A 12,688-nucleotide genomic window follows, 5' to 3' on the forward strand; every position below is an offset into this window, starting at 1 on the left:
GTGTTCCTATGAGGATTTATTGTACTAATTACTAGACTTTTTTTTCCTTTTCAATTCACTCTTAATTATAGTTTAATAAAACTTCTAATAAGACAACAGGAATTAACGTGGCTGGGCCCTTCTTGTTGATTTGCACGCCAGCTCTTCTTTATCTGGGGGAAGTTAAATCTGCAGATAAATCTTCTTTGCAAGTGGTTTTAGTGTAAACAAGTCATATAGCCTACTAGAAGAATGCAGGATACGATTAGCTAGGAGAATTACTTTTGTATACATTTTTTGAAACTGCATGTCTACATACAGACAGATAATGGCAGGGTTCTGTGATTCTTTTATTCTTTTATGGATAAGAAATTGAATGTCCATATCTCTCCAGGCTGCATTTAAAACTTGAAATCACTTTTTTTGGTGGAGAATAGCTTTTAGCCTAGGGGCGTTATCGTGATTAAGGACATAGATTCTAGAGTTAGATTGCCTGCATTCAAATCCTAACTCTGTTTCTTGCTAGTTTTGTGTGAAATGTTAGGTAATATTTAGCCTCTTGGTGCCACAGTTATCTTTATCTGTAAGATAGGTGTAATAGTAGTTCCTAACTCAGATTTTTATGAGGTTTAAATTATTTAAAGCACAAAGTAACCATTCAGTAAGTGTTACCTATCAATGTCGTTACCATTACTGTTAGTACCCCTATTATTACTACTTCTGCAGGAATGGATCTTTTTATCAACAACTTACATTGAAAGCAAACTATGTGTGAGGCACTAAGGATCTAGTGGTGAATGAGATAAGCAAGTTCTATTTTTGCAGAACTTAAGACTAGTAGGAAGCAGGTACTGAACAACTATGTAAAGGGGATTGCTTTGTTCTCTGGTTGCGGAGAATGGGCTTGGTATCCTCTTGTGGGCTAGTGAAAGGCCAAGGAGAGCTTTTCATGAAAAATTCATGTGAAAGTTGAAATACGAATGATATGTACACAAATGGAAGAACTGCATTTTGAACTGAGGATCAAAAATAAATTTACATATGGTTTTCCTCTCAACTTTTACATTGCAATAAGATGTATTAATCTTTGTAACTTAATTCATGATGCCTGTAAGTGTGTTCTCTTGTTTCTTTTCAGTTTGGATGTGAAATTAGTTTTCCTGAATTTTGTTTAAAGGGAGTCACAGCTAAGAATTTTAGTACATCTAATTTAAAAACTTCCTTTCTTGACAAAAAGATAATACCATCAAAGGATAAGAGTATTTTGCCAAAGGTAATCTATGTTTAATTGTTTTTACAATCATCTATTCATGAATATTTTATTTTTATAAGATATGTTTGAATCTTCAGTTAACGTTACTAATATATGTGCTTCAGTGTGCTCACTTGCATAACTTTTACTATAATTATAATTAAGTGCTTAAATTATACTGTATTATCAGTATTGAATGTTGGCAAAACTATCATTGTTTTAAATTGTTTTCAAAATGGAACGATCCTAACTTTAGATCAGTATAGGCCTGAAACCACTTTTGATTTGAACTTTACCATGTGACCTTTCTAAGACTCAGTTTGAAGGGAGTATGATACAATGGAAAGAGAACAGGCTTTGATGTTAGGTAGACCTGGGTTTGAAACCTGACTTTGTCACCTATGAGGTATTGTCACCTTGGGTAGATTGATTAACTCATTTATGAAATGGAGATAGTAATAAACACTTATCTTACAAAGTTATGAGGGTTAAATGAAGTAAGAGATTAACATCTGACATAGTACTTGACATTTGCTTCATTTACAGTTTAAGAGGTATTGATTCTTGTCCCATGTCTCCATAGATTTATTCTTAAAATGCAAGTAATTATAAAGTATAATAATTAAAAGGGATTTGGTTGGCTTTTTTTTTTTTCACATTGGAAAAATAATATAAGAAGAAGTATTTATATAGAAGCACTTTAGAAATTCGCTTTGAAGGATGCATTTCAAGAATGTGCAAAACATAGTGGTCATGAAGTTACAAGGATGTCAGATTGATGGGTAATATTTTCTGATCAAAGGGTGGTACAAAAGACATATTTCTGATGTTGACACATTTCTTAATAGTTGTTCAGAATTACTTACTTTAAGTAACTTACCATGACCATCTGTCACAGGAATATTAAATTCTTTTCTAAAGATTATAATCATAAGATTGATGACCTCAACTTTTCTTCTTTGGTAGTACACCATTCAAGTATGAATAATGTGTCTGATTTTTGCTGCTATTGAGAGAAATTTAGGGTTCAACGTCTTAAATAAATGTTAAGTCTCTCTCTCTATGCATAAACAAATACATGCATACATACATACATATATATAAATACACACTAGGTGTGTTGTGTATTTATGTGTATATACACATACATACACATAATCATATATGATGAAATTACTCAGCTTTCTGCAGGTTTAAAACTTTGTGTGTTTGAAGATGTGTTTGCTTTTCTTTGCCCTTCTTGTGAAGCACTCTAGCCCCAACTCTTGGATTACCTTCTTCACTAGCTCTCTCTTAGTTTAGTTTTAGACTCTATCCAAAGAAATACTGAATTTTATTTCTCTGAGTGGAGCTTTCTTTGTTAATTAGTATTCTTGTTTTACTAGTTCTCTCTTTAATTACTTCAGTATTTCCTCCAAGGACTTTGTTTTGTTTTTTGTTTTTTTTTATCTCAGCATACCAAAGTTCATCCTGGAGTGTCTTTTCTTTCTCTTTCTCAGTTTCGCAGACCCTCTTCAACATCCTAGTCTCCTGGCTTATCTGTCTGTCTTCCTAGAGATAAACAGGAAAAGCTGAGAACTCTTGTCCTCTGTTGCTTGCCTCTTTCTATACTCATTTTCCTCCTGTTAAAACTCTTTCCAGTTAGTAAGAAATCTCCACATCTCTCCACTCGGAAAGGTAGAATTGATATGGAAGAAATTCTTATCTGAGATAGAGGATTAAGTGTTTGCCTTGCATAATATGTAAATACGTGCTTTTTAAGACCCATTTTAAAGATTTAAACCCTGATCACTAATTTGTTCACTTTCATTTTATTTATAGTATTTAAAGTCTTACATAATTTTAATTTCTTTTTTAGGTTTTTCATTATTATGGCCCTGCTTTAGAATTTGTGCAGATGATAAAATTATCAGACCTACCTTCCTGCTATATGTCAGACATTGAATTTGAGTTGTATCCTTTTCATTTACATGTTCATTATAGATCACAATACAATTTTTCTGTGTCAGGTAAGACTGTTTCTTGGTACCGCCACATTTAAATATTTGCCCATACTTTTGTTGTTGTTTTTCTTTTTTATAATATCAGTATACTTTTCATTGCCATTGCTTTAAGAGAAATTCTACAACTTGCAAAAAAGAATACTCCTTCAGGCACGATATTTATGCCTCTAGAATAAATAGGCAGAAGACTTCCTGAAATTATGACTCATTGCTTATGGGGTAGGTAAGAGGGAGAAATGTTAGGGATCTGTGAAGAAAAACAAAATTATTTATATACTATTGGAATGTTCAGATGTTTCTCTTGCCATTGGCAGGATAGATACAAGTGCCAGTCCACTGTATCTTTTTAAATACTTAAGTAAATATGAATGCTATCACATATGTCTGCAAATATTCAACATATTTTACACTCTTTTTTAAGAAAATATATCTAAGAAGTTTTAGGAACAGACCTAAGAACAATATTTTATATAAAAAGAATTTGTTGTTGGCCAGAAATGAAACACTAGTACAGTGTTCTTGAATTTTTATTCAGAAGCTCCAGTTTGTACAAATCTCTGGTTCTAATAGTTTAGAGTAATGCTATTTATAGTATCACTATTTCTTGATGTATTTTCAGAATCAGAAAAATAATTGTCCTTGGAAAGGAGTAATTGTGAATTCCCACAGTTAAAATTTTTGATCAGTGAATTTAAGCACCTTGTGAATTGGAGAATCAAACTTATTTTAGGGAGTTGAATTATTTGACAATTACCATTTCATCATTTCTTTAACTCCTTAGTACAGAGGATTGACAAAAAACAATACCAAACAGAATTCCAAGTTGCTGTTGGAGCAGATTTCTTCCCTGTGTGGCAAGGTATAGAGGGTGCTTTTTTGTTTTTGTTTTTGTTGTGTTTTTAACTTAACATTTACAGATGTGTGAGAAAAGGGAATGTATTTTTTAAAATCTGTTTCTGTGTGATGATTTGGTTTCTTTAACTTAACATAAGGTTTTGGTCCTAATTCATGTTAAGATACTTTGGACTTTTCATAATAACTGCAAAGTCTTCTGCAGACATGAAAATGATGGGTTTTTTTTTTTAGAAGAGATTTTCAAAAATAAGCTTCATGACTGATAATTGCTTTACAGCTTTAAAATTTTAGAACACATTAGATTATTGTTAACCTACCCCTTTCACATCTGATTTCAATTCTGTGGCAAGATATGTATATGCTTGTATTATCTTTTTCATGGTAGGATGGGTAGGTGGAGGTGAGAAAAATGTCTAGAGCTTCACTAAATTATCATTTGTAAGTTTTCAGTTCTTCTTTTTTAATTTTGGTGATGTTTAGAAGATTTTTAGCTATTTCATTAGTTTATATATATATATATATATATATATATATATATATATATAAACATATATAATGACACGGTAGAATTGGTATATTTAAAAACATTTTTAACTATAACATAAAGAATTTTAAGTGGAATCATCTAAAGTCAAGTACAGTTTTCAATAGGAAAAACTAAAATTTTCTTTCTGGTTATTTGCTCAACTACCTTGTTTCTATGAAAACAATTTTTAATGCACAAAATGTTCATTGGCAATATTTACATAACATTTTCTTATTATTTTAACAACAAGTACTCTATTATCAAATAGTCCTGCAGGGAGAAAAACGATTGTTATAATTATGGTTTCCCCATGGCCCTATTAATCAAATCTTGGTTATAGTTCCCTTAGAAAATTGATGTAGTAAAGGAAATATGATTTTGCCCTTAAGGTGCTTGGCTATATAGTAACTTAAAATTTTGACTTCCAGCCTCATTTTTCCATGAAATTAATAGTTTTTAAACAGTGCATCAAAGTATTTATTTGATGAAATGGCCTTTAAAAGAACAGTCTGAAGATAATGTTAGCCTGTTTTTTCGCCTCTAAAGAACCCAATGTGCTACATTTTGAAATTTAAAATTTCTTTTTTCATTTATTCAACATTAGTTCTACTTTATGCATTGTATTAAATATTAGGGCTCCAATGATGGATTGTACAGATGAAGACTCTGCCCTCATGGAACTTACATTTTGATAGGAAAAATACAAAATAAGAGCTATGAAGAAAATAAGCAGGCTGAGATAGGGTAGTAGGGTGGAGGGAGTACTTTAAACAGGTTAATAAGATCTTACATCTCTACAGAAATTTGCACACAGAAGTCTTATGAAGTGGTATAGTTTAAAAAAAAAGACAGAAAAAGAAAAAGCACTAAGAATAAAAACAAACAAACAACTCTGTTCATATTTTAACCCAAGTAGCTAAATAGTTCACTATGTAACCCTATCCAGGAAATGAGAATGTCATTTATCATTAATCATCTCACCTATATTATCAAATAAGGGAGGGAGGGAATATGATATAGTAGAAAGTCTCAAGTAAAAGAACATGTACTTTAGAAAACTTTGATTTAAGTCCTAGCTCTGCCACTCACTGGTTTATAGCTTTTTAAATTGTGAACTGGAAATAATAATTCCTGTTTTGCCTATTTCAAAAAGTTGTAATGAAAACCAAATTGGAATATATTTTATAAACTGTACAGTATGATATAAATGATGGTTGCTCTCTAATTCTTGTTTTTGAAGTTTATGTGGCCCAAATGATAGACACACTTAAGTGAAACATTTTCCTGAAATTTATAAAGCGCTAGATATCCTCTAGATATTTTGAAGTTATGATGAAATTTTTAGGAATTAGTTTTATAGGTAGTGTTTCAAGTCAAAATCAGACATATACCTATAATTTAACTTGGGTATAAAATAATTCTTAATCTATCTAGATATTGAAGATAGGCAACTCTAATCCTAGAAGAAAGCTAAACTATTGATATCTATTAATATAGTATTTTCAATTGTTTTATTTTAAATCTGTTGTATTAGATTGTCATTTTTATTGCTTCTTGGACAATGGCTTTGAAATATTGGACTACACTTTATCAGTCAGGGACAAATAAATGGAACTTTAAATATATGTTCCTACTTTAATTCAGCAAAGGGATAATTTTTAGAAACATACATTATGTAATTTGGCTAAATCTCTAAATGTGAAGCAGTTCACTGTCCTTTTACACTGTGTCATAGTTAGTCTTTTACATTTTTTGAAAAAAAAATTGAATTGCATGATCATTCCTTGAAATAATCCCAGTGCTTTAGAACATGGTTTTCATTTATTTATTCAACTTTTCTTTTCTTTTTTTTTTGGACTGCCTGCCAGTTGCTTGTTGCAGGTACTGGAGAGAATAAAGTGGACAAGGTCCCTCCTTGGGAAACTGTCAAAGTGCTTAAATTCTAGGGCTTTATGTGATCCTAAGTCAACTTTTGAGCTTAAAAAAGATGTTTGATTAGCCTCAGAATAAAAATAAAAGCCTTTTAGAGGAAAACTTATTTTATTAGATTAGAAAAAGGCAAGATAGGGTTGTTAGGGAATCATGATATCTATTAATCATATGGACAGGGAATATTTTTATTAAAGAGGAGAATTTATAAGGCTAAAAACATGATTGCCATAGTGCCTGCTTGTGTGGGGGTTTGCCTACTGAAAAGATTGAATCAAAGTTTTGAAACTTGGGTTTGAAATGTTATTTGGCTGTTAAATTTTGGAATAGAATGTTAACATAAAAGGATCATCCTCAAGTCTCTCAAAGTATATCTAATGATTAGTGTATGAGTGAGAACAAGTTATCAGAATCCAAGTTTGTTGTGAATGTAGTGTAAACTATTGACATAAATTTATTTTGTAGGGAATTACAGCTTATGGGATTTAGAAAAGTTTATTTTCATATTTGTAGCAAATGTTTAATCAAAAATAGGCTGTCTCAGAAATGTGGTCACTTCCTTTGCTGATGCGTCAGGACACGTTTATGTCAGGCTATAAATTATACAATAAACTGCATTTAGCATCTTTACATTGTTAAGCTGTAACTATAATTGTAACAGTTTTATAATTGTTAAGCTATAATTGGGCCCTGATCTGGCATACTCACATTACAGCTTTGTCACCCTTTGGGCCAGACAGTTTTGTTATGCATTTTGGTCTAAGAAGTCTTACTTATGCAAGAAGGAAGAACTAGGACTTAGTGTTTAGGAAATTAAATATATATCTTTTATAGTTAATGATTATTTTCCATTCCTAAATATTTTTATTTTTAATGTCTAATGCTTGACTATGTAAAGTACATTTGACTTAAAATAAAAAGGTTATGGCTATAATAAAGAAAAATAAGCATACTTAATTTTACCTTCCTTATTTTACTCCCAATAGACTTATTTTCATATTTGTTAAGAATACGTAAGTAAAAATAATATATAGCAACTAAAAGTATTATCTTTGTGTCACATATCTCATGTAACCCTTCAATCTGTATAGGACAGTTAAAAGTGATTTTGCATTAGATTTGATATCAATAGCAAATGCCTTGCCTAAATTTCCCCAAAAGTAAACAAACAAACAAAAAATGTATTTATTGGGATGTGCTGGTTTTGTAGTTTACATATCTAAAATAACAGGCAAAATACAGCTTTCAAGGTTGCAGTTTGTTTTATTCAATGCTTAATCAAACTGAGAATTTACCTAAATATATTATGGTGGGTTTTGGGGGACAAATATTTAATAAACATCTGTGTGCCCAGCCCTGGGAATACAAAGATGAATAAGTTGAATTTGCTCATAAATCAGTTAGAAGCTGTTGCATGTTTTCTGGCGTATGATTCATGGTTTCTCTGAATTTTATACCTATTAGCATTAAATCTCTGATATCTAGCAACAAAAGTTTTGAAACCTTTAGATTCTAATTTTGAAGCCAGACCAATAATCCATCCAGTCAAAAGTTTATAAAAGTATGGCTTGGTATGACAAAATCTTTTGAGGATAGAATTCGTGACCTCTCATTGATTTGCAGATATACGAAGAAATTATACCCACAACCTAAACTTAAACATTGTGAATAAGGTTTTCAGAGATATATGACTCAGTGGAAGGAAAAGGGATACCTGTAACTTTGAATCCTTTCTCTGTTTTCTGGCTTTTTTTTTTTTTTGGTGGAGGTAGAGCAGTGTTCTTGTTTTTTTGTTTTTTTTTTTTAGTTTTTATAGTGGAATTCTTGGGAAAGAATGTGACTAAATACGTGTTATGTAGGTGAAATATGAGTGGAAAATTGTCAGATGACGCTATTTTAGAGTTGATTTCATTGTGCAGTCACTAAAAATATGTTCTGTTTTATCCAGGTTGGTGCTCTTTTTGTATTGCCATGTACCATTAGTAGCATACTTATTCCTCCTCCCAGCCAGCTCAGTTCAAGAAAATGGAAGGAATATATAGCTAGAAAGCCTAAGACAATCAGTGGTAAGTAGTAAATTTTTAAGTTTTAATGGTGCAACATAAATAATGTATTTATCAACTTTGAAATGGAGATAACATTTCTTTATGAGAAAATATATTATTTATTACTACTGATTAAGAGGACCTGTATCATTTTAAGATGTTTTTTCTATCTAACAACCTACTGCAACAGAAAGTATATACAACGTTATTCATTCATAAAATATCAGTGTTCTAAAGGCAGAAATTTTGGTTAATTAGATAGTTAATTATATTAAACATGGGTTTCTTAGAGACATTTCAGGAATAAAATTTATGGAAATAGATTAATTTATTATATGGTATATTAAAAAAACTTGTGATTACAATTTTCTGTAGAATTTATTTAACAGCTTTTTATATGCTATGCAGTATTCTAAGTACTTTAGAAATCTTGATTCATTTAATTTTTATAATAACCTTATAAACATTTAACAGATGAGGAAATTGGGCCTTGGAGAAGTTACAGAGCTATTAACTGGCAGAAGCAGGATGTGAACCAAGATTCTGCCAATTCACAGCTCTAACATCTCCAAGGATTTGAACCTAGGCACTCTGCTCTTAACCCCTGCCCTGTGTTGCCTCTCTAATAATCTATTACATTCAAGATGTCATTAATTTCTATTATAAAATCAGATTATTTAAATCCAAACTCTAATACTTCATTAAGTAATTGCAGGGCAAAATGTTAGTTACTTGTCCAAAGTCACATAGCTAAAGTGTGTTCCTTCGTACTTTGTTTCAGTGTTTTCTGTTTTAATTGGACAGTAATTCGTTTAGTTTAATTCTGAGCTTATACTTAGTTTTTGTGACCCATGATATGATGGGACTAAGGACTGGAATTGAAACATATCTACCCAGATTGTAATCTCTAGAAATACTCCAGAACCTTAGAATTCTGAGGAATACAATTTTAAAATCAGAGGCTTACACAGTACTTTATAGGAAATAGGTGAGATACTAAAATCCATTTTAGCAAGTGTTGAATTTGAAATGTAGATAATATCTATGTGGAAATTTAAAGTTATTGTTTGAAGTTTAGATGTATATCTCTAGAGAGTGGTCAGGGCAGGAGATTTAGATTTTTAGTTTACCAGCTCTTTTGTTTATCTATTTTACAACAAATCACCCTAAAACTAAGTGGCTTAAAAGAACAAACACTTTATTTGCTCTTACTTCTGTATTTGAGCTACGTTCAGCTGGGCAGTTCTTCTGCCAGTCTTACCAGTGGTCACTGATATGCGGCTGCGCTGAACTTGTGGATTGTTTGGAGGATGGGCTCAGATGGGATGCAGGGACAGCTGTCTTTCTCTCTCTATGTAGTCTCAACGCCTTTTCCTTGCCGCATGCTTTTTTCTTGTAATCTCTGGAGCAGGTTAGCTGGAATTTTTTGCGTGGCTACTCAAGATTCCAAAATGTAGAAAAATTGAGGTGACAAGGACTTTTTAAGGCTTATTCCCAAAACTGGCCAAGTGTCACTTCTGCTGTATTCTTATTTAAAGCTACTCACAAGAATGGGCCAGATTCAAGAGGGAGGTGACTATACAAGGGTCTGAATACTGGGAAGCCCCCAGGGTAAAAGTCCACCACGGGTGTATAAAGGTGATAGTGGAAACAGGAGTGGTTGGGAAAAAACACATAGACAACATGACTAAAGAAGAGAGCCAAGGATAGGACCTTTAGAAATACCTGAATTTAAGGTAAAGTGGAGGAAAAGTTAGAGAATGGTTTAGTAAATGGTAGTTGGAAGACCCTAAAGAGTTATAATCATTAACATCAATATCAAAATACCATTTATTGCATAATATAGAGTATGGTGCAAAGTGTGGGAAATAAAGGGAAGTCAAACTGGGTTCTTACACTTGAGGAAGTAGAGTCATGGTCCTTTTCTTTGTAAAGTTTATAGTCAAGTGAAGAAGGCACTTTGAAAAATCATTATAAATCTCTTTACCCAGCAGGGTGAAAGTGAGTGAAGTGGAGGATACTTCAGAGTGTATGACCTAACGTAGCCTTAAGAATTCAGGAAGGCTTCCTGGAGGAAGAGACATAGTTAATGTAGTTTATTGCACCGTACTAATTCATGAAGAAATGTGGCTTTAACCCTTCTCAGCTCACAGGGAATAAGTGTATACCTGGTGATTTTGGCAGATGCTAAAACAAAATCAGAAGTAGACTTACTGGGTGGCAGTAGAGTCAGTTTCACTATACTACGTGAAATCACGGGATAATATCCATTTCTCAATATTACATAGGTTTACGACTTATTAACATGAATAGTAACATCTCTTAACTAAACTTGAGTGTATTTTGGACAACCTTTTTATTTATTTTTCCTCTTGTAACTTTTTCTAAGATAATTTATTGATTTAGAATTTACTCTTAGTTTTTTTTTTCATGACTTTCATTGCAACTTTAAGAAAATACCTTATCATGAGGCTTGATTTGATTTTTTTAAATTATCACCTCTTAAAATTTGGGGATTAGTATTGGTAACTTCTGAATAATAATTAGACATATATCACATGACCATCTTTGAAGCAAAGTTGTTGATTAGGCTATATCATTAAGGGCTGATTAAGCTGACACTTTACAATCTTTTTTTTTTTTTTATCTCAGAAGTAGAAACAATCAAATTGAACAGTTGATTATTAAGTTCTATTTTACCCATAACCCTTTCTGTAGGGGAAATTATTTATCCCATTGACAGAACTTCTTTTGAGAAAAGGTAAAGGACTTAGATAAAGATTTTGAAAGAGATTTCAGTGGCAGAGTCAAAGTATTCTTTCAGTCAGCAAATATTTATATTTATTGTGTGCCCGTTGTGTTCAGGGCATTATTCTAGGTGCTAGGAATTCAGTAGTGAAAACAATCAGCCAACTTTACTGTATTAACTTTTATGAAACACACCACTCAACAACATACTGGTTCTCTTCAAGCACATATGGAACATTCTTCAGGGTAGACCATATATCTGTCAGGCCATTGAACGAGGCTAAATAAAGTTAAAAGAATAGATATAATACACAGTATGTTCTCCAGTTACAGTGGAATTAAATTAGAAATCAACAACAGAAAGAAATCTGAGAACTACTTTAAATACTTGGAAACTAAATTTTAAACACACTTCTAAATAGCACATAGGTGAAATTAAAAAAATAGTTTTAACTGAATGAAAATAGAAACATATCAAATTTATGGAAAGCAGCTAATACAGTACTAAGAGGATTCTAAATGCTTATCTTAGAATGGAAGAAAGATCTAAAATCAGTAATTTAAACATCAACCTCAAGAAGCTCGAAGACTAAATCCAAGTGAAGTAGAAGGAAGGAAATTACACCAGAAACCAATGAATAAAATACTGAGGACTATATCTAACAAGAAGTGCAAGACCTGTATACTGAAAACTGCAAAACATTACTGAGAGTAGTTAAAGAAGATATAAGTAAATGGAGAAACATACCGTGTTCATAGATTAGAAAACTCAGTATTATTAAGATGGTCCTTCTCTCCAAACTGACCTATAGATTCAATCTAATCTCTAACAAAATTCAGGAGGACTTTTCATAGAAATTGACAAACGGATACTAGATTTATGTGAAATTGCAAAGGATCTAGAATGGCCAAAACAATTTTGAAAAGGAAGAACAACTTTTGAGAACTTACACTGCCTGATTCACAACTTGCTATGAAGCCGTAGTAATCAAGACAGTGTGGTGTCGGAGAATACACATATATCAGTGGAACAGAATAGAGACAAAGATGCCAATGGGAAAAGGATAGTCCTTTTAACACAGTACTGGAATAATTGGATGTCCATATGTAAAAACTCAAAAATTACATATATATGTATATAAAATATGTAATTTTTAGACTTTTATCTTACATAAATATTAACTCAAAATGAGTCATATACCCAAATGTAAGCACTAAAACTACAAAACCTCTATAAAAAAACATATATACCAAAAGGATGATCTGTAAAAAGAAAAAAAAAATCTATAAATTCACCAAAATTTAAAAATACCTCCATTTTGAAATCTAAAGAAAAAAATGGTTTTGATGA

The 12,688-nt window shown here is 31.6% G+C and overlaps 1 protein-coding gene across 10 annotated transcripts in view; it reads left to right on the forward strand.

Moving 5' to 3' along the window:
* MTBP (MDM2 binding protein) overlaps positions 1-12,688 on the forward strand; it is a 109,024-nt gene that overhangs the window by 9,669 nt on the left and 86,667 nt on the right. For all 10 annotated transcript variants that reach the window (XM_082433164.1, XM_082433172.1, XM_082433170.1 and 7 more), the window contains exons 8-11: positions 1,118-1,252; positions 3,090-3,184; positions 4,021-4,093; positions 8,493-8,610. In XM_082433164.1, coding sequence (XP_082289290.1) covers positions 1,118-1,252; positions 3,090-3,184; positions 4,021-4,093; positions 8,493-8,610 — 421 coding nt within the window. The remainder of the gene's footprint in view (positions 1-1,117; positions 1,253-3,089; positions 3,185-4,020; positions 4,094-8,492; positions 8,611-12,688) is intronic.

Source organism: Balaenoptera physalus (assembly GCF_965194825.1).
Source record: "Balaenoptera physalus genome assembly, chromosome: 17".
NCBI lineage: Eukaryota > Metazoa > Chordata > Mammalia > Artiodactyla > Balaenopteridae > Balaenoptera > Balaenoptera physalus.